This window comes from Patiria miniata, unplaced genomic scaffold (assembly GCF_015706575.1).
Source record: "Patiria miniata isolate m_02_andy unplaced genomic scaffold, ASM1570657v1 HiC_scaffold_9, whole genome shotgun sequence".
Taxonomy (NCBI): domain Eukaryota; kingdom Metazoa; phylum Echinodermata; class Asteroidea; order Valvatida; family Asterinidae; genus Patiria; species Patiria miniata.
In genome coordinates this window covers 12823066-12843064 of record NW_024037076.1, presented here as the reverse complement: position 1 = coordinate 12843064, position 19999 = coordinate 12823066, and the positions used below count along the sequence as shown (strand labels likewise).

General features: G+C 41.4%; 1 protein-coding gene across 2 annotated transcripts in view; it reads right to left on the bottom strand.

The window, feature by feature from the left end:
• The window catches only part of LOC119720154 (target of rapamycin complex 2 subunit MAPKAP1-like), a 60446-nt gene that overhangs the window by 11137 nt on the left and 29310 nt on the right, over positions 1–19999 (bottom strand). For both annotated transcript variants that reach the window (XM_038189713.1, XM_038189711.1), the window contains exons 4-7: positions 18298–18452; positions 17167–17339; positions 15942–16130; positions 4226–4335 (exon numbers count right to left, since the gene is read on the bottom strand). In XM_038189713.1, coding sequence (XP_038045641.1) covers positions 4226–4335; positions 15942–16130; positions 17167–17339; positions 18298–18452 — 627 coding nt within the window. The remainder of the gene's footprint in view (positions 1–4225; positions 4336–15941; positions 16131–17166; positions 17340–18297; positions 18453–19999) is intronic.

Sequence of the window (19999 nt, the reverse complement as noted above, 5' to 3'; positions counted from 1 at the left end):
GTGAACTGTAAAAAGAAAGAAATAATTGCTTAACCCATTAGCACCTTGAGGTATATCGTATTACATTGCATCTATTCCCTGAAGGATCCATAACACCATCACGATTTGCATGCCCTCAAATTCTCCGGTATTAGAGCATTGTGAAGGCCGTGAACTTGATGATTTGTGAAAAAGAAGGTTCGAATGAGTTGGTTGGTGCAGAGGACTGCAAGCTCGTATTTCTGTGAAATGTGGATGAAATTAGGTCCTAAAATGGCTCTATTTTGCAATGGAGTGTAGGCGTCCATTTTTAAAATGGCGATAGGGCTTCAGGACAGTTTTTAGGGGTGATCATCTCTGTATGGAATTTTCTCCCAAAAGTCACTGGTTAACCCCCAGAAAATTGAACATAAAATGAAAGATGATGAAATAAGCTTTAATTTGATGTACGTCTTGAACACCTCAGAGAGTTGTGAGCATTGTTAATATTTTTTTGGAAGTGCGCGTAATTACCGCTAAGATCTATGGCAGTCTATTTACTGGTCTGGACCCTAAGGCGGTTTTGGGGGTGTAGGGAGTACTAGGCTGGATGGTTTTGGGTGCTACAGGGACTAGAATGGGTTTTTAAAAAAACCCAGCTTACTAGAAAAAGATGGCATCAAATGTATACTGCTTGTGACTAGGGGTGTGCATTTACGGGTAGTACGGGAATGGGGTACCCGACTGAAAAAAAAACCCACCGGGTACCCGTTTAAGAAACCCAACCCCAAAATTCAAATCTCAGAAGCTGCTGTACAGATTGCTCATAAGGTCTGCACGATAATACTATCACATCGGTGAGTCGATACAGCAAGATATAAGTGTGTAGGCCTACAGTGAGCTCAATACATGTAGCTTCACAGTGTAAATTGCATTGTCACAAGCGTCATATACATTTGTAAACGTGAATCTGTTTTGTTTTTCCATACAGCCTAGCTATCATTTCGAAAATTCTCCACAAATGACATTCAAAACCTTTTTTTTACATTGTCTGAGAAGTTACTAAGTATTATGTAAAGTTGGTTACGGGTACCCGATCCCATAATCTGGAACCGGTTCCTGACATCAGCGGTCGGGTACTCGGGTACCCGGTTCCGATGCACAGCCCTACCTGTGAATGACTTCTGCTCGGCATTGAATTTATTTATAAATTTCTGGTAATATTTTGTTGCGATAACAGTTCCATTGAGTGGATAGTAGAAAACATTGGGGCCAATTTCGTGGAGCACTGAATTGTGCTCAGAACAGGGAAGTGTTTTAAATAGCAAAAACCACTTCCAATTGTTTGCGTTCTCGCCAGATACCTTGTCATTAATACATGTACTACCAAATGTAAAATACGACCAGCCACAGCAAAACAGGAGAAAAAAAACATTTCTGGCTTTTTTGTGTGGAATATATACAAAGCTTGGCTGGGAAAAAGGGTAAGTTTACTTTCGTTTGAGTGAAGTACATTGATCGTCTTGGTGTAATAATTGACTTTCTTGCGGCGACACATGACGCCAGATCTTTTACCCTTTTTTTGGCTGTCTGATGAGCTCAGGCCAGCCTGTCACAGCTCATGCAGTAATTAAGTCCCTGCTCAAGGCCCCGAGTGTTCGTATACGGCACGGTATATGGCGTCACTGCCAGGATAAAGACCCAAACCCCCCCCCCCCCCAAAAAAGGGAAGAAACTCTACAGTTCCTTTATTGACACTGATGGATGGGATAACTTTCTTGTTTACAAAGTTGATTGAATTGTTCGTGGTTGAAATCAAATCAACGCTGTTTTCGCACAGTGAGTTTCGGTTGAAATTTTTATGACTACCGTACAGGAAATAAACATTTACATTTCTGTATCTTGTGTGTTTAGAACTTCAAACTGTGGTTCACATGTGACACAACAGACAAGACGGTTTCAGATTATTCTGTTGTTCTGTTTTTTTCAGGCCTTCCACTGACACGGAAACAATGTCAGGACTTTCGTTACAAGCTTCTTCATGAGGCAAATTAAAAAAGTTCAAAGCGTTACCGACATTCACTCTTTATGGACTGAGAACTAACAGTAAAAACACAGGGAAAAGTTACAATCATTCAGACGAAATTGACAAAAATACTACCATTCAAGCAAATCTCCTTTTATATTCCATGTAAAAACCTGTTGTACTTTCTTTTATAAACAAATTATAATAATAATACAGGAGTCTTATTTAGCGCATGCATCTACCTACAATAAGGTACTCAAGGTGCTGGTAATTATGTCTATTTTTAAAGACAGGTGAATGAAGTTTATGAACAATTTGAGACTGATTATGTAGCACCTTTTATAAAGGGTGTACAAGGTGCTGCGGCGCATATTGCAGCCACTGCCAGAAACACCGAGGCAAACCCTTTCTCTTTGCGATAAGTGTTGCTGGGTTACACAACACATGGGACCTAAGGCTTTACGTCCCATCCGAAGGACGAAGCAATAATGGTAAAGTGCCTTGCTCAAGAGCACAAGCACCATGTTCCCCATCAGGATTCGAACCCATGCACCACGGCACGAGTCGAACACTGTAACCATTGGACCACAGCACCCCAAATGCAGTGATTTCTCTATACTGCTCATATCACACTACCTGTGTTCAATTTTTCTGAGTATGCGTAATTCCCTGTACATTTAACTGTTTCTGTATCGCTCACTTTCTGAGAATTTTTACAAAATTGTCAACTGACAGAATAACACATGAAAATAGCCAACATGATGTTAAATTGTCCTTGGTATAATGTGCTAGCTTCAATAACACAGCAACATTACAGTTTTGCATGTTAACAGTTAACATGTAAAGATACGCAGTGAACCCTACCATAACAGTGCAAGTACAATAGCGCCCCAGCCTGATAGTTTGTGTACAGAATATCCAGGTGCCATATGTCTGCGATGGCAATTTCATTGATTCCCCAGCGTCTAATAATTCACCAGATTTCTCCCTCCCCAGGTGTGACAGAAGTAGACTCAACAAACAAGAGCATTTGTCAAGTTCAACACTGATATGATACTGGCGAGCCGCACACAAACTCCCTGCATCCTAATGCACATATGAACCAAATCTAACCGCAACCATCAAGCAATGGGGGAAAATAAAGAAGAAGAAAAAAAAAAAGAGAGAGAAAAAAAATCCAAACAAAACAGAAGGAACTCTTGATTTTGACACTGTGATTGATCGTGACTAGTCATTTATATGCCATAACGGTGTTTGCGCCGCGCTAATTGCACACGCTATTGATTGCAGCCGGCACTGCGCTTGCCGTTTACATTTCTCTCCAGTGCGCATGTAAGCATAATTGCACCACGTTATGATGCTGTGTGTTGCAGGGGGGGGGGGATTTGAAAAGTTTGGACAGGACAGTGCAAGTAGGCAGAATGAACTGAGGAAGATTGTATCTTGACAACACCTTGGTTCTTGACTGTGCTTCAAAATTGGTATCTTTCCAAACTGATTGAAGTTATTTTTTTTAGAAAAGGCTTGTACTGCAAATGTGCAAGGAATTTTTAATATAAATTTAGGCATTCTCTGTTGAAACATGATTTCTGTCCACAAATTATCATATAATGGCATGATTTTAAGCAGGAAAGCCAATTACTGGCCCAATTTATGTTTTGTTTAGGATAATGTGGATCACATTAACCTCTGGAAGTTTTAACATTTTCCAAATTCTTGTTTAAATTGACCAGTCAGGAGATGGATCACAATTTTCAGTACTTTTTTTTCCATTTAAATGGCACTCAATTATTCAATACATTTTTCACTTCTAAACGTAAAAAAAAAGCAATCAGAAAGTTATAACAAAAATAAAAGGCCTGTGTACTTTCACCACTAGCGAACTACATCAAATTATGCAATTCAATTTAATAACCTTTTGAATATCAGCCAATTTTTTTGGGGACGCAACTTTAATCCTCAACAACTCATCGGAGTCCAAAACCTGCCAATGATATTTCCCCATCCCGGCCTTTCTTACAACACCTTGCTAATTTTAACCCCAGCCGTAATTGGCCCTATTGCCTGTCCCCGGAACGGACAACAATCCCTCTAACCCCCTCCCCCTAAACACCCCCCCCCCCCCCTCCCCAAAGAAAAAAATAAAAAAATTACGGAACCCGGTACTATTATTAATCCCAAGTCAGCTGTCAGTCAGCCCGCCAAAAAAAATTACAAATTAGAAAATAAAAAGAGCTTTACCTGCCGTCGGTATGACCCCCTTTCGCTTCCGCAAAGCCCGGACTAAGATCTCGCGTAGCGTGGTGTTAAGGTTGTCAACGGCCACTTTGGATTCACCGTCGGAAGATTTTCTGGTACAGAAGAGGAGGGGAAACAAGGCAGAGACGGGAGATTAGCGCGGCTCGACGATAGACGGGGATAAAGGAAAAGTCAGAAATAAAGGGGAGGGGGGAAAAGGGGGGTTGGAGGTTCACTTAAAATGGCCGTGTCGGATGTCAGTTTCTGTTTCGGGGAGGGGGGCAGGGTATTGTAGATCAAGGGCAATGACGGCTAACATGTAATCCGTTGGCCGGTAGTAAGCTGGATCTGGCTTGTTCTACTGGAAGTGGTGTACAGGACAAAATAGATTTTGCGGTTTTCGGTTAACAAAATGACACAGGTGTGACTGTATCAGAGTCTACAAAAGCTAAGTTTGGTTCATTGCCCAATGTAGTTGAAAATATGTGTGAAAACTAGTTGAAAATGCTATGTTAATGTTATTGAAGACAAAAAAAAATTAAGGAATTTGTATGATTGAGGAAGGTAGACCCCAGCCACTAAAAAAATGCACAGGGATTGAAGTCACTTGAAACTTGGTAGGTACAAAGAGTGTGCCATTGGTTTCTTACACAGTGGAGGATTTTGTAGGATTGAGGAAGGTAGAGCCCAGCCACTATTACTTTACATAGGGATTGATGTCACTTGAAACTTGGTAGGTACAAAGAGTGTGCCATTGGTTTCATACACAGTGGAAGATTTTGTAGGATTGAGGAAGGTAGAGCCCAGCCACTATTACTTTACACAGGGCTCAATGCCCCTTGAAAATGTAGTGTAGACAAAAATGTACCGCTGTTACAGAGGTTTTTTTTTTCTTCAAATGATTCAGTTGATTCTGACAAAAATGCCTTGAGAATTATGGATAAGGTGCTACATGTAAACCCTTCTAGCAAAAAAAAAAAAAGGGTATTCCTTGGCTCGGGATGACAGCTCACACCAACAGGGAGGATGGAACTAGAGGGGAACAGCTCACCGAAATGTTTCCCCATGGGGGATTTGGAGACAGAGGAAATGACACAGCAATCAAGGGAGCAACTGCCACATTTTTTGGGTCAAAAATAAAAATATGAAACATGACTTCGAACATTTGGCATGGGCCAAGGGGAATGTGCTTGTAGGGTGTCGACTATCTGTGGAATTTGTATGAAGACCACTTCACACAATGAATGGAAAATACATAAGAGCACTTTCATTGGATGTTTGGGCACAGCACCTCTTGTTTCTATTAAGTTTATTATTATTCTTTACTTTTTACACCCTGTGATTTCTGCACTTATTGGAGTACATGTGCAAGTTCATATGAAGTTAATACTTGGTACATACATGCACACTGACTCAAAGTTGTCATGATGACGTTATCGGGTGTCACATTACAGGCCGAAAACCACGAAAAGGTGTTTAAAAACATCATATCTCACAGACTACATGCCACAGGATTCTCATACTACATGTAAATGACCAAAAAGGGAATATTTTAAGGATGCAGTATCTCCTCAATGGAATGACACATGGACTTCATAATTAGGTACCATGTAAATGTTATCCAGAGGGATATTTCTGTCTGTCTGTGTATCGTTTGTTTGACCTCTACTTCCGGGTTTACCGGAAGTTCAAATTTAAATGCTTATAAACATAAGGCTTGTAGCGTTGACTTTGTTGATAATTTGCATTGCTTTTCGACAATTTTCCTTACTAGGCTCACTTTGGCTATTGGCATCACTTAAATATCAAATATAAAATATCGTAATTAAAAAAAAATAAAAAGTTATCCCATTTTTACATTTGGCATTTCTCAATTGAGAGGAAAAAAACTGTTCCATTTCAATATTGAAATGGCTAACAAGCCGAAGAGTCACTACACAAGCGGTCAATTTTTGGTGGTGTGTCACGAACCAAAACATTCCCCACTGGTGACACCTGTTCGGTCCGGTTAACCCCTGACCTCAAATAGGTCAAGGGTTAATGAGATACAATCAGAGACAAAGAGCCAGTCCCCTCAAGGCAGGACACTGCCTAGAGCTCCTGGCTGGATGGTCAGACTTTGTCCACTAACAATACATTCAAATGCACGTACACGTAGAACCCTAAGGGGCTTTCCTTACCCTAACAAAGTTTGGACGTTTCAAGTTTTAAAGGTAACATACAACATTTGCCAACATAAAAAAAAGAAAACTAACAAATTATTATTAAATACCTTACTTGAACAATAGTCTCAAGCATCCTGTGAAATCATAGCACCTGGTGCGCTGTCATTTTTAAGAAAAGTGGAATTTTTGTATCAATTTCCAATGATGGTCAGCTGAACATCGTTGGAAAAAAACCTGACTTTTCAAGTACTGTCCTCTATTTACCAAATTTAACGATGCCTACACTCCATTGCAAAATAGAGCACTTTTAGGGCTCCAATTTCATCCAAATTGAACGCAACTACAAGCTCACAGTCCTGTGCACGGCTTCCACCCATATTTTTTACAAACCCTCCAGTTCATGGCCCACAGTATGCTCAAATACTGAAGATTTTGAGGGCATGCATATCGTGATTTGGCCGGCGTAGGCAATTTCGGACCGATTTACTGGTCTGCAACCCTAAGTATGTAGGTGCAACAACTAGAGTGGACAAGTAAATACCAATTCAGAAATGAACAATAACAAGTTTAGAAGAGATAAACAAGATAATAACAAGGTTGAAATCACTTTAAAATAAAAAGAATTTCAATTTAAGACATTGCTGATTCTACTGCTGGTAAAAACCATAAGTTAAGTTTAGAAAGATATATTCACACACATGACACAAAAGGACTCAAGACAGGAAAAAAAAATGCATGATAGCAAATGGCAGCTTCGACCTGTCTGGCATAAAGACATGAAGACTTGATAAGAGAAGGTCACTCTTTTTACCTTGGACCTGTTTGCAAAAAAATGCTGGCATTTGTGGCCCAAGAAGGGGGTTTAGGCCCCCTAAACCCCCTCCCCCTCCTGTAGATCTGCCAGTGCAATACATTCATGTCTATAGCATGGAATAAAAAAACGGCGTGAGTAAAGGAGACTATTTCAGTAAGTCGAGGGAGGGGGTAGTCTATCAATATCCCCTTGCATAGCAAAGGGATATGATATGAGATTAATTTGGCAATTAATTCTGCAAAACAAGACTGCGTCCTGACCTTGGTCTTCAGTTACCTACTGTTGTATTACAAAACCATGGCATCCAAATTGACCAATCAACAGCTGAGTCCACACTTCTGATCGAAACAATATCACAGTTTCTAAAGTCGCCTCCGATTGGTTGGTGCGCGGGGTCGCATAAAATGTGCATGTTAGGATGTATCAGACGTTGGACCGTCGCTCTCAACACGTGAATGTCTGATCCTCAGTCTAGGAGGGGGGCGGAAAGGGGGGGCGGAAAGGGGGGCGGGGGGGGGGGGGGCAAAATGTATCAGTTGCATATTCTTGCAAAACATAACAGGTACTTGTTTCGTACTTGACAAGAACATCAAAAGAAGACCTACGGCTTCCCAACCTGACCTTCTAAAACACACCGCGACTGAACAGACGTTGCACCCTCTTGTCTGCATTCCTGGTCCCTCAAAATCAGTTCCACGCAAGACAATATAAATTCATTTCGCCAAAGTACAAGCCGGGGCCGCTAATTAAGAGAGGGGGAGAAGACCACAAAAAAAGGGGGTCAACCTCGCTGATGATGGACTGTACTATTGATCTCTGCACCAGGATGTGCCGTGATTCATCACGAGCGTGTTGTTGTGGATGATTCACCCAGGCAAAAGAAAGAGGCGGAGTTTCGTGGCCGAAAAACTGAAGGGTGCACTTTGAGTCATTAACCTCACTTGGCCTGCAATCGTCGCCCTTCGGGGAATGGTAAAAACAATGGGACTGTCTTTGATGATTACGCGTTGGTGGTGCATTTCAGCCTTGAATGAAACTGAGGTTTTTTTTTTTTTTTTTTTTTTCCCAGTCGAGGGTCGAAGCACGTAGGTGTATGTCTGCATTTGAAGATTTGGCAATTTTGAGTAAATGGACACAAAAGACGAGTACACTCGATGTGTTTTATTTACGTAGATTTTATGTATTATGTGCAGCTTTTCAAAAAGAAAATCCAACAAGTTTTGACAGAAGCTTCGCCCTGCAACCTTTCTGGGGTAAATTATGGAAGCTTTTTTTTTTTCCCCAGTCGAGGGTCGAAGCACGTAGGTGTATGTCTGCATTTGAAGATTTGGCAATTTTGAGAAAATGGACACAAAAGACGAGTACACTCGATGTGTTTTATTTGCGTAGGTTTTATGTATTATGTGCAGCTTTTCAAAAAGAAAATCCAACAAGTTTTGACGGAAGCTTCGCCCTGCAACCTTTCTGGGGTAAATTATGGAAGCTTTTTTTTTTTTCCCAGTCGAGGGTCGAAGCACGTAGGTGTATGTCTGCATTTGAAGATTTGGCAATTTTGAGTAAATGGACACAAAAGACGAGTACACACAATGTGTTTTATTTACGCAGGTTTTATGTATTATGTGCAGTTTTTCACAAAAAAATTCCAACAAGTTGTGATGGAAGCTTCGCCCTGCAACCTTTTGGGGGTTAATTATGGACATTTTCAACCTGAAATGATGGTATCATTTCATTTCAAGAAGACTCCCCCTCAAAGGGTAGGAGGAGCTAAAAGAATTGAAGACTCTCCCCAACCAATTTCACTCAATTCTTGAATGCTAACATGCAGATAAAGAGAATTCCTCTCGTCCAAGTTCTGATTTCACCCCTGACTTTGCAATTGTGTGTGATCATCCCCCCCCCCCCCCCCCCCCCCCCCCCCCCGGCCAAAACACCTTCCCCTGCAAAACTTTTCTCACCGCCACACCCCTTTAATACCATCAGACAACTTGAGTTACATGAGCTTGCAGCTTGCTTTTGCATAGTAGAACCAAACTCTGTTCCCCCAATTAGACCTGAATGCATGTGGGACCACAACAACTCCAGTAACATGAAACGGGTCCAATTTGCATGTTCCTCTCGCGTATCAGGTACACAAGCCAAAGATCTCTCTAACAAGCCCCTGTACCTGTTTTCCATTACTCACACCAGTTTCGTTGTTGAAGGCAACACAAGTGCTGTAGTTACAAACCTTTTTATTATTTGATTAAGGGTTGGGGACCCAAGAGAATTTTGGGTCTAACAAGAATCTGATGTTTAAGTTACGCTTCACAGTCAATTAAGCGTACAACTTTTTTTGCCACACCGCTACAAGCAACCCCTTCCCCTTTTCTCCCTTCCCTCCCCTCATTTCACAAAATTTGCCGATACGGCCCCGATTGCCTTGGCATCAATGCCCGCGCCGACCTCTGGAATAAAAAAAAAAAGCTCAATGCACTGATACAACCTTTCAACTAGCATGACGATGCTTTAGCCAGCGCCTTGTGATCGGAGAAGGATGAAGTATTTAGGAAAAGACTGCCCGGAGGCGAAGGAAAAGCAAAGGGGAAACATGCCCTCAAGGGTCCCCCCCCCCTTTCCCCCACTGGGAAGCTAGACCTGGTGAGAACAGGCTAGGTGGCATGGTGGGGAAGCAGGGAGGTGGTGTTGGGCAGGAAACGCCGCCACGTCGCGAGCGTCGCATATAGCCAACCCTTGGCCGCAGGGGGAGGATACTCGCTTGTATCGGGGGAAGATCTGCAGGGGGAGATTAAGTGTCTGTTGAAAGAGACTCCCGTTTTGCTGAGAGGAAAAAAAAAAGTGCAAAGGACTTCAGGTTCACAAAACTTGAAGACTTTCTTTTCTTTTAATCGGTTACCATGATAGAACAATGACGTGGTCATTCTGTCGATGACCCCGACATAGAGCAACAGGATAAATAGTCATTCTTAAGATCCAGCTGGGTCAAAGAGTTAAACCGTTTTTTTTTTTTGGTATCGCAAGTTTCCTCTTGCAAACTTGGCAACTATTCAGTACAGCAGTGTGATGTCTTCGTACTTTGAAGAGATCCTTGTGCAGCATGTTGCTTGTGCCTAGCTCTTCTAGGACTCTGAGTGAGGTAATGACGACTCAAACAGTCGTTCTAAAAGAATGATGCCATTGGAATCCCAGCTCAGTAAACTCTTTGCAGTATTTTTGTTGCTCTCATAAATCTGGGTGGTTCCATGAGCTTATTGGCAAAATACAGAATCAAATGTACTTGAATAGCAAAGATGTCATTTTGAAATCGGAAATCTTCGGTGTTACATGCATAAGCATGCCATATCTGCCAGGTTCCTTGATTACACCCACAACAATCTCTTTTCAAACAAACAAGAAACCCCAAAGTTTAGAAAGAATTGACAGAAGCAGAATTTGAACCTGAGACCTTCAGAATGCCATAACGATGCTCTACCAACTGAGCATTCCAGCACTATAGGATGGCAGTCTCCCAAATTGTCAAATGTCTTGGATCAAAGGCACTATGAGGTCGTTCAGAAGGAGGGCTATCTCTGAAAATAGCTCCGGAGCTAGCTAGCTCCATGTAAAATAGCAAGCCAGGCCAATTCTAGCCCCAAAAATCTGTGGGGCTAACTCCACTTTCAGCTCAGCTGGGCTTCTTTTTACGACTTAGCTCCACCGTTATTTGTCGTTTGAATGCAACTGACCAATGCATCCGGTCATTGTTCGACCGTTATTTGTCGTTTGAACGCAACTGACCTATATACGCATCCGCTCATTGTTTATTATGTTTGATTCACCATGTCACCCACTAACATATACTCCGTAACCTATTTAGTGACCTTTTAGCTCCACTTTAACTCCAGCTCCCGAGTTAACCACCATTGTATGAACGTGAGCAGATTTTAGATTTTATCACTACCTCCGCAGAACCCCCGTTGAGTTCACTAACTGGAAGAGAGCTAGCTCAAAAGCTGCCCTCCGTCTGAACATACCTATAGGACAAGGGATCAGCACTGTTAAAAGTGCTTCAAACCTGGGTGAAAAAATGCGGGCAAGGTTTGGCTGTGATAATTTCCGACTGTGACAGCATCCTGCTTGCAAAGTGTTAATACCAATTTGAGGATGTACATGTACCCCTTCACAACAACCTGGCCCTCTCCTTAGCCCCCCTTTTGGATCAACACAGAGGTCAGACAGCTATACTTGGGATGTTTTCGGGAGGAAGTCTAGTCTGGTCAGGTCAACACAGGATAGTGAGAGGTTTCCTGGGTAAGTGAAACACGACCCTCACACTAAAATATAAACGTGTATACGAGAGCTCAAGTTAAAAAAAAAAAGGTGAGCTGGGGTGTTTGCGACAGGACTGAAAAAAATCAGAGGAAACAGATTTCTGCAAATTTATTAAATGTCTTGAATGTTTTCCCCCAAAACAAGTTGAAGTGTGAGAAGGGTTGTGTCTACCAATGCAATCTTTCAGTCTTTCAAGTAACCTTACAACCAGCAAATAAAGGTGATCAAAATGTAGATCTTATAAAACAAAAAGCAAAGTTAGTTAACCCTAACCTTCCTCAATCCTCCAAAATCATCCAGGTGGTTTTGGAGGATTTTAGAGGATTGAGGCTGAATGACAAAAAGTGTCCGTTGATTTTGGAGGACGCATTGCGTCAAGTTCGTAGGATGTACCCTGCATTGTTCAGCCATGCATGCATTATGCTCAATGTCATTCACATGCACTGCTTTTGAATGTCATCGGCACTGCTGTAACCCATTAACTGATTTTTGGAGGATTTTGAAGGATTGAGGAAATGGTCACCCATCCACTGAACAAATTCAAGAAATAACGAATGATTTTGGAGGATTGAGGCTGAATCCAATTTATACATGGTAGCAATTGGAGGGTTTTGCAGGATTAAGGACGGTTCCTACCCAAAAGGGCCTAGGGTTTAGGGTTAACCAAAACCAACTAGAACCATCAAACCAATCCTAATACTAACCAACAAACCAACAAAGCACCCATATAAACCATCTTTTAGTAACTTGCCCAAACCACACAACCCACAAGACCCAACAAAGTAGCTAGTCTGCTATCCAGTAAAATCAACTCCAACTATCCAATCAAACCACCAATAAATAATGAGATAAAGATTTACAGTAACACCATGTGACAAATCTCTTTAGTGAGTTTGTGTGAGGTTCTGAAAAAAACTACCCGTCCGATGAATGACATCACTAGGAGACTGACGATGACTGCCGATGGACAGAGTATGCCATCCGAAAACTGAGGTCCACCCCCCCCTTCTTGCTTGCTAACTTCACCATGCAAACCTTCAAATCGTATCTCACAAATACATACATTGAATCCAGTCAACTTATCTGTCAGCCACAAAAAAAAGGTTAACTAACCAACCATCATCAATCCGCATGTCTGCTAACCAAATCACTAAACCAATCATCTAACAAGCCCATCAACAAACCGGAGTCAGTAAGTCAGCCAACCAAATAAACAACTCAACGACGTGACAGTGACAATGGTGACAAATCTATACACGTTGAATCATCTGTCATTCCCCAATGCATCACTTTCACTTTTGTGGGCAATAGGGGAGTGTATTTAGGGGAACTGGGCACCCTATTGAAGTAAAACATGGGTAGGAAACCAAACCCCAAAATTCAAATCCCGAGAGTTGCTGTTCAGATATTTCATAAAGGTGCTCCATAACACTATCACATCGGTGCATCAATGCAGCAAGACACAAGTGTGTACGGTGCAGGTGAAAGGATTTGCAATTTCAAAATGCATATATAAAAAATATGTAAACGTTAAATGTGTTTTGATTTTCCATGTAGCCTGGTTTTCATTTTGAAAATTCCCTAAAAATGGCATACAAAACCTTTCTTTTTCATTGTCTGAGAAGTTACTAATAATTTATAAAGTTTGTTATGGGTACCCGCTCCCTTCACCTGGAACCGGTTCCTGAATAGCTGTACAAATGCCTAAACGGCAAAACCCAGTGTTTGATTTACATCACCCCGACGCAAATTCCATCTTAATAATAACAATGATGTCGTGATGACGCAAATTGCATGAGAAAAAAAAGTATGAAATCTTTGAAAATCAAGAGGAGTTGGTCATTTTCAGAAATGAGGACTAAAAACCTGACTTCACGCATATATTTGAGTACAGCAAACACCTTCCAAGCTGCTGAGATTGCATTGCTATGATGAATCTACCCTCCCTAGAATCTAGGCTTGTTGTGTACATACATAGACTGCATTGCCTAGTTGTGTGTAGGTTAGGGCAACAACAAAAATAGTCGGTCTCTGGTCAGACCAAAGTTCCGGAATTGATGCAGCGACGTTTTTTTTGGGGGGAGTGGCTTCTTCTTTTTTTTCAAGCTTGGATTGAACAGACAAGGTGGGTACTATTTTGCTTTTTTGTGTCCTCATATACAGTACATTGGTGTCCTCCATTATTTGCCTTGGTGTCCTCCATCATTTGCCTTTGTGCAATTTCCCCATTCCTTGGTGCTCCTTGGTACAAAAATTTGAGGTGGTGCGGCAATCGAGATCGCTGTTGTAGCTACTTTTAACGAAATAACTACTAACGAAATTTCTAAAAATGCATCTTTAGACACATCTGTTGAAATGACCTTCTTTAAGTGTTTTCTTCAAAACGACAGCATACCAGAAAGAATAATTTCACAGGTAGATTAGTGTCATTACTATCATTAAACCAAGTATGCTTTTAAACAATAATTTCGTCAGTTACTTTTTGGACAGTTGCAAATGACATAGCCTACTCTACCTTTAACCCCATGTCAAGAGGTCATAAAGACAATGGCGCGCTTGCCGTACTCAAATTCTATATCTGGCAGTGAGATGGCGATGCAGTGTTTTGGACTGGGTGATGAGTTACACATAGCCTTGACCTATATTCCTAATCCCGATTCTAGGCTCTCCGGAAGTGCATTAAGTGATTATTCCACATCAAACAGCTACATCGTTAACGAGAGAATCTAACTCGGTATTCGTCTCGCGATGTCCAACTGGCAGGGTGCGCACAAGATAAACGCCTTTTTTGGGTTAAAGTCTGACCCGGATGGATCAAAGGACTTCCTACTGAAGACATGGAATAAAAAAGGGTAGGTGTCAGTGGACTTGGCTAGGGAATACTCAGCAGAATTTTTAGAGGGATAACGTACGTAGAAGCAGTAGGTTTACCACCCACAACCAAAACAGGTGATGCTTCCTTTCGCAGAGCCAATCACGGCCAAGACTGCAAATGGAACGGGACAGACTAATTCCCGGCGAAGACCCTGGGTAATTAAACGGGCTTGCAGCCCATCACGCCAAAAAGAAAAAGAAAACACATAGAAAAAACATCTCATGTCTTGTCTAAAAAAAATAGGGACGTGCAAAAAGGTGGGACGGTCGGCGGCTTTTGCCAGACAGAGACGTTTTGCGGGGGCCCGGCTAGATTGGTAGTGACTGTTGGGGGCCTAGGCGAGAGGGAACCGGGGCAGCCGCGAAGGGTTATTCACGACACGACAAAGTTGTCACAAGAAATTAATCAGAGGTGCGCCTGGGCTAATGCGGCCAGAGGCAAGACTTTTTTATGTTTTAGGGTAATTTATGCCGGTTGACATTTTAATGGTGCGGAGGTGCGTGCAGGACAGGCTTTTTTGATATTTTTGTTGAGCTGGAACGTGAAGATGATTACATTGAATACATCAAGGAATTTAAAGGTAAATTATGGCTGTGGTCATTGCAAAATCGCTAACGATGGGATAATTATATTGACGTTTAGTTTACGACTGAATCAAAAAGAGGGAACAAAAATTGGCACAATTAATTAAGAAGATAATAATTGAGATGACTTGAACAAGAATTTTACCTTCAATGACCATCAAAACTTAACAATATCCTCCTCACTTTAAGAATGATCGTTTTTTTCCCCAGCATTTTTCTACAGTTGAGTATCTTTTAACCAAAGGTTCAATATATGAGTGCAGTCTATGTCAAATAGAAACTTCATGTTTAGAAATATGGCAACAGTACTGAGGTCCCAGTGAGGACCTAGTTAGTGTCTACTTAATGAGGACCTTCCTAGTAAGGATCTTAAGAAGACCTACATGTAACCTCTGGTGAGGTCCATAGGCAAATGTCAGACCAAGCAACTTCAAACCAGACATTACTGAGGATCCCTTCAGGACTGTGTGAGGATCAGCCAAGGTTGTTTGAGGCACAGTGTGGAAGCCACAATGCCATAACAAGTAACAAGAACAAACAAGGCCTAGATTGGCTCCAGTGAGGTCCGAGTAAAACCTCATGAGGACCCAGTAAAAAGGCTGCATGAGGCTCAAGGCATCCTAATCACTCTGTATTTACATTCATATGAAGTACTAACTGGCATTTTCATTTACTTTTATTACCAGAGGATGTAGTTACTTGTACCTCACAGCACTGTTGGACTAGGGCATGTAGGGAGGCTGAGGGCTTGCTGAAGCCCACCTCGTTCCCCATGCTATTTCTATTACATTTTGGTACCAGAATGCTGGCTTACATATTACTGAGAATGACAGCCATTTTATTGAGCAAAACAAAGCCCATCTCCCATCTGAATTCTGGATCCCTCCCATCACTACATCCATTTTTCCCCCACAACCTAATAATTTCTCTCACCAAATCCAACAAGACCAATGCCAACCTCAGCAATACTCACATGTTCACCACGCATCCCTCTTGCTGCGGCTCTTCGCTGTTCCCATCCTCCACGATGTCCAGTGGAACCAGGGCCAGCGTGTTGAAGCCAAACTTGGAGATGGCTTCTCGGTTGTCAAGCGCCGGAAAGTCCGTGTCCACTTCCCCATCCTCTTCAGCAATCATCAGGCAGTAAGATTCCACGTTTTGCCTGAAAAAAACCAAACCACCTCATTTAGAAATGTATAAACTGTACTATTCTATCTTAGGGTGTGAGCTCTTCTTAATTATATTAAAAAGCATCAAAATTTCTAACTTTTTTCTTCTTTTTGAGGGAAGCATGACCGACCCCTTCCTTGGCTCCCATTCACACTTTATACTCTCCTGAACCAAACCTGCACTCAAACCCGAAAAGGGCCTTCTTTCTACAAATACTTAGGTATGATTTGTGAACTTTAAAACTCAATAGTAAAATCTGGGCTGTTCTCCTTTGTGTTTCAAATACGGGTAAGCATCGGAACTGGGTACCCAGGTACCCAGGTACCCGACCATTGATGTCAGGAACTGGTTCCAGATTAAGGGATCGGGTACCCATAACCAACTTTACAAATTACTCAGTAAGTTTTCAGATAATGAACAAGAAATGTTTTGAATGTAATTTGTGGGGATTTTTCAAAATGAAAACCAGGCTATGTGGGAAAACGAAACATATTTCACGTTTTGGACGTTCATGAAAGTTGCAGTTTACACCCAACATGACACTCTGATGTAGTAGTATTATCATGTGGCCCTTTATATGAACAATCTGAACAGCAACTTCCGAGATTAGAATTTTGGGGTTGGTTTCTTTAACGGGTACCCGGATACCCGTGTTTTTTTTATAATCGGGTACCCGATCCTGTACTACCCATAAATGCACACCCCTAGTTTCAACAACTATTTTGTACATTTATACATTTTTACAAGTTCTTTTTTTTGGGGGGGGGGCAACAAGTCAAGCACTGGGGAGAAGATGAAGACAAAAAACCTTCAGTTTTAGGGGTGAAAGGGAAATTCTGGAATATTCCACAAAGAAGCCACAGAATCCAGCAGGGACTGAAAAACCAATCGACAAGTAAACCAAGGTCAAATTCAAACATGGGTGACAAAGGTACCTCAGAAGCACACCTGTGCAGCATTTTGAAAATTGGAAATGCTCCAACAGTGGAAATAAAAAGCAACACATATAGATACAAGTGTAAAGTCACCTGAGTTTAGGCTGGTACCCCTTGTTTAGGTAGTGCCAGCATATCAGTCCAATGAGATCCAACACCTTGGCATTCCCCACCACGTGGATGGTGACGGGGAACTCTCGCGCATCTCCCTCACACATGGCCAGGTAGATGTCAATCCTCTTGATGTTTGAATTGCCTGCATGAGCCTGTATATGTATATGGAACAGAAAACAACATTAAAACTCTAACCCTTTGGGTATCTTTACTAGAAAGTATCCTGAATCCGCCAAAATCCACCGATTATGTCACGCCGAAATGGTTTGAGCTGGTGACTGCTCAATATGGAGGTCTCCTGAATCCATCAAAATCCTGCAGTACCGCTTGGCTTACAATCCTGAATCCATCAAAATCCCCCAGTTTTCAATATGGAGGTATCTTAAATCCGCCAAAATTCTCCAAAAACAGGGGTATGGATTTTGATGGATTCAGGGGGGTTAGGGTTAAAGAAATGTCTGCAGCAATGCTGCAATAAATTGGGAGATCTAGAATTGAAGTCCTACCTAAGTACACCATCAAATTCAGAGTGTTTTTGGTGGGGGGGGGGGGGTTGCTAGGCTGTTTCTACATTTACAAAAAATATATATACTTTTTTGTAATATTTTCTCAAGTGTTTTTGCAAAACTTTTTGTTGAAATAGTTTGTCAAGATCCTTTTAAAAACTCCACAGCCAATGACTTTTAAACTCACTCAGATTAATAGCACTATTTGTTTTTTAGATTTGTTTTCCAATTGTATAGGTAGAGGTTTACTCTCTCAAAATTCGTCCAAAAAAGTGACTAGTAAAACTGATCTAATGAAACCAGGGCATATTAGACAGTATGTTTAAAAATCAACCTCTGTGTCAGAAACCAGTGCAATTCTGACATACAGTTAAGACGATCATTCTTTCGTCATGACGGTTTTAGTTCGGTACTGTTTTAAACCTGACTTTTGATCGCTTCTGTGTTTATGTTTTAGGGCACTTCTGCAGAGCACTACCGACCTGACCAACTGTATATTACCACGGCAAATGTGGCATGTCATAAAGTTACTTTTTTCCCCCTGTTTTCCTTTTTTTTTGGTCACGGACAAATGCAAATGAGTACATTTTGTTTAAGACCTCACCTTGCCGTCAAACTTGGCATATTCTGAGAAGGGATTGTTGGCCTGATCCGGGTTCTGCTCCAGCTGCAGGGAGAGCACCGAGCGGCGACGGTCTTCATTATCGGAATTCTTTCTGGGGACATTCTTTTTGGCAAACAGTTCATCCAGATCCTCCTCTATGGAAAATAAGGAAAAGAAAAAAACAATCATAAGAATATTTCTGGAGGTCTCAAGTACAAACACAAGAATCTTTTGGAATGCAAGGAACTACACTTCACAGCGGAAGGAAGTCTTTGGCATCATTGAAAAAAATCATTTCAGCTATAAGGATCCAATGACCAGTTTTAACCAGTTTACGTTGGATGATGTGTATCTAGACAAATCCGCCGGCGGTGGCGCAAGGCTTGCGTGAGTCGCGCTCAGGTAATACACATGTACTCCGGCTCATTCGACCAATAGGAATACCTAAATGCGCATGGGCCTCGTCTTTAAGAACACGTGCAGCATGCACATGAACGTGACACCGCAGTAAAAGCTTTTAATTCTTGTTTGCCGTATTCCATTATACACGCAAAGGTTTTGCGGTATTCGGAACGGATGACGGATAAACACGCAACGAGCGAGACCAGAAATATCTGTCAGCGACCCACTCATTGCGAGCGAGGCCGGAAATATCAAGGTGTGCTACCCGCAGATGACGGCCTGAACCCGTCTGGCGTCAAGGCTGGTGAAAAAACAATCCTGCACCTGGGTCCGGTCAATGTCAAAATAATCCCGGCGCGAACTGGTTACATACGATGGCATAAAGAATGCAATATCTTAGACAAATAAAACAAATTAAAAATGTCCTTTGAACATTTGGGAATTTCCGTTGTAATGTGCAAAAATGTGAGTAATAAGTGAGTTTGTGTTACATACCCTATGTGGACTTGTGAACAAAAGAGGTCCACATAATGCAGGTTGTGTTAACCTTATGTGGACTAAGCAGTGTCCACATAAGGTTTTGCCCTTTCTGGAAAACAGGTTTAGAGGCATTTTTGGGTTAGGTTTATCCGTAGCAGAATGAAGAGAAACACTATAGGGAATCATAGAAAAAAAATTGGGTTAAAAGAGTTTTCACAGTTTAAGTAAAGTTATTTTTTGTACCGAGTTTTCTTAACTACACGAAAACAAAGCAATGTCCACACTAGGTATGTAATGTAAGTCTGGGTGTGTGTGTGTGTGCTTTCAAAGGTTTATGTATTGAACAACGAAATGGCATTTGAAGTGAAAACTTTACAAAACATGTCTTTGAAGAGCATTTTGGACATGTATCCTACAGCTATTCTTCCAAATACTAATCCAAAAAGGAAAAGCAGAAAACAAAGAACTAAATCAACAAACGATTTTGACCAGCCCCCTTTGGCGAGCCATTGTGCCAATGCTACTGTCAATCAACAACCACGGAGTAAATAAAGGGGAAAAGTTCTCAAATGAAAAATAACCTTTTGATTTTTCTTCTCATCAGAGAAGGACGCAATTAATCAGACCTACATTACAATGCCCGCAGTTGATTAGGAGTTCCCAATCTCGTTACGTTTTCTCGTTTATACTAAATTTAACCTTGTAACCAGATTAATCCATCACGTTATCTTTAACATTTTTGAAATTAAATTTGAAGAAAAAGTTGCAGCTACAGTAGGATATCCCTGATTAAAAGCAGTAAAAACTGCCATATTTGACA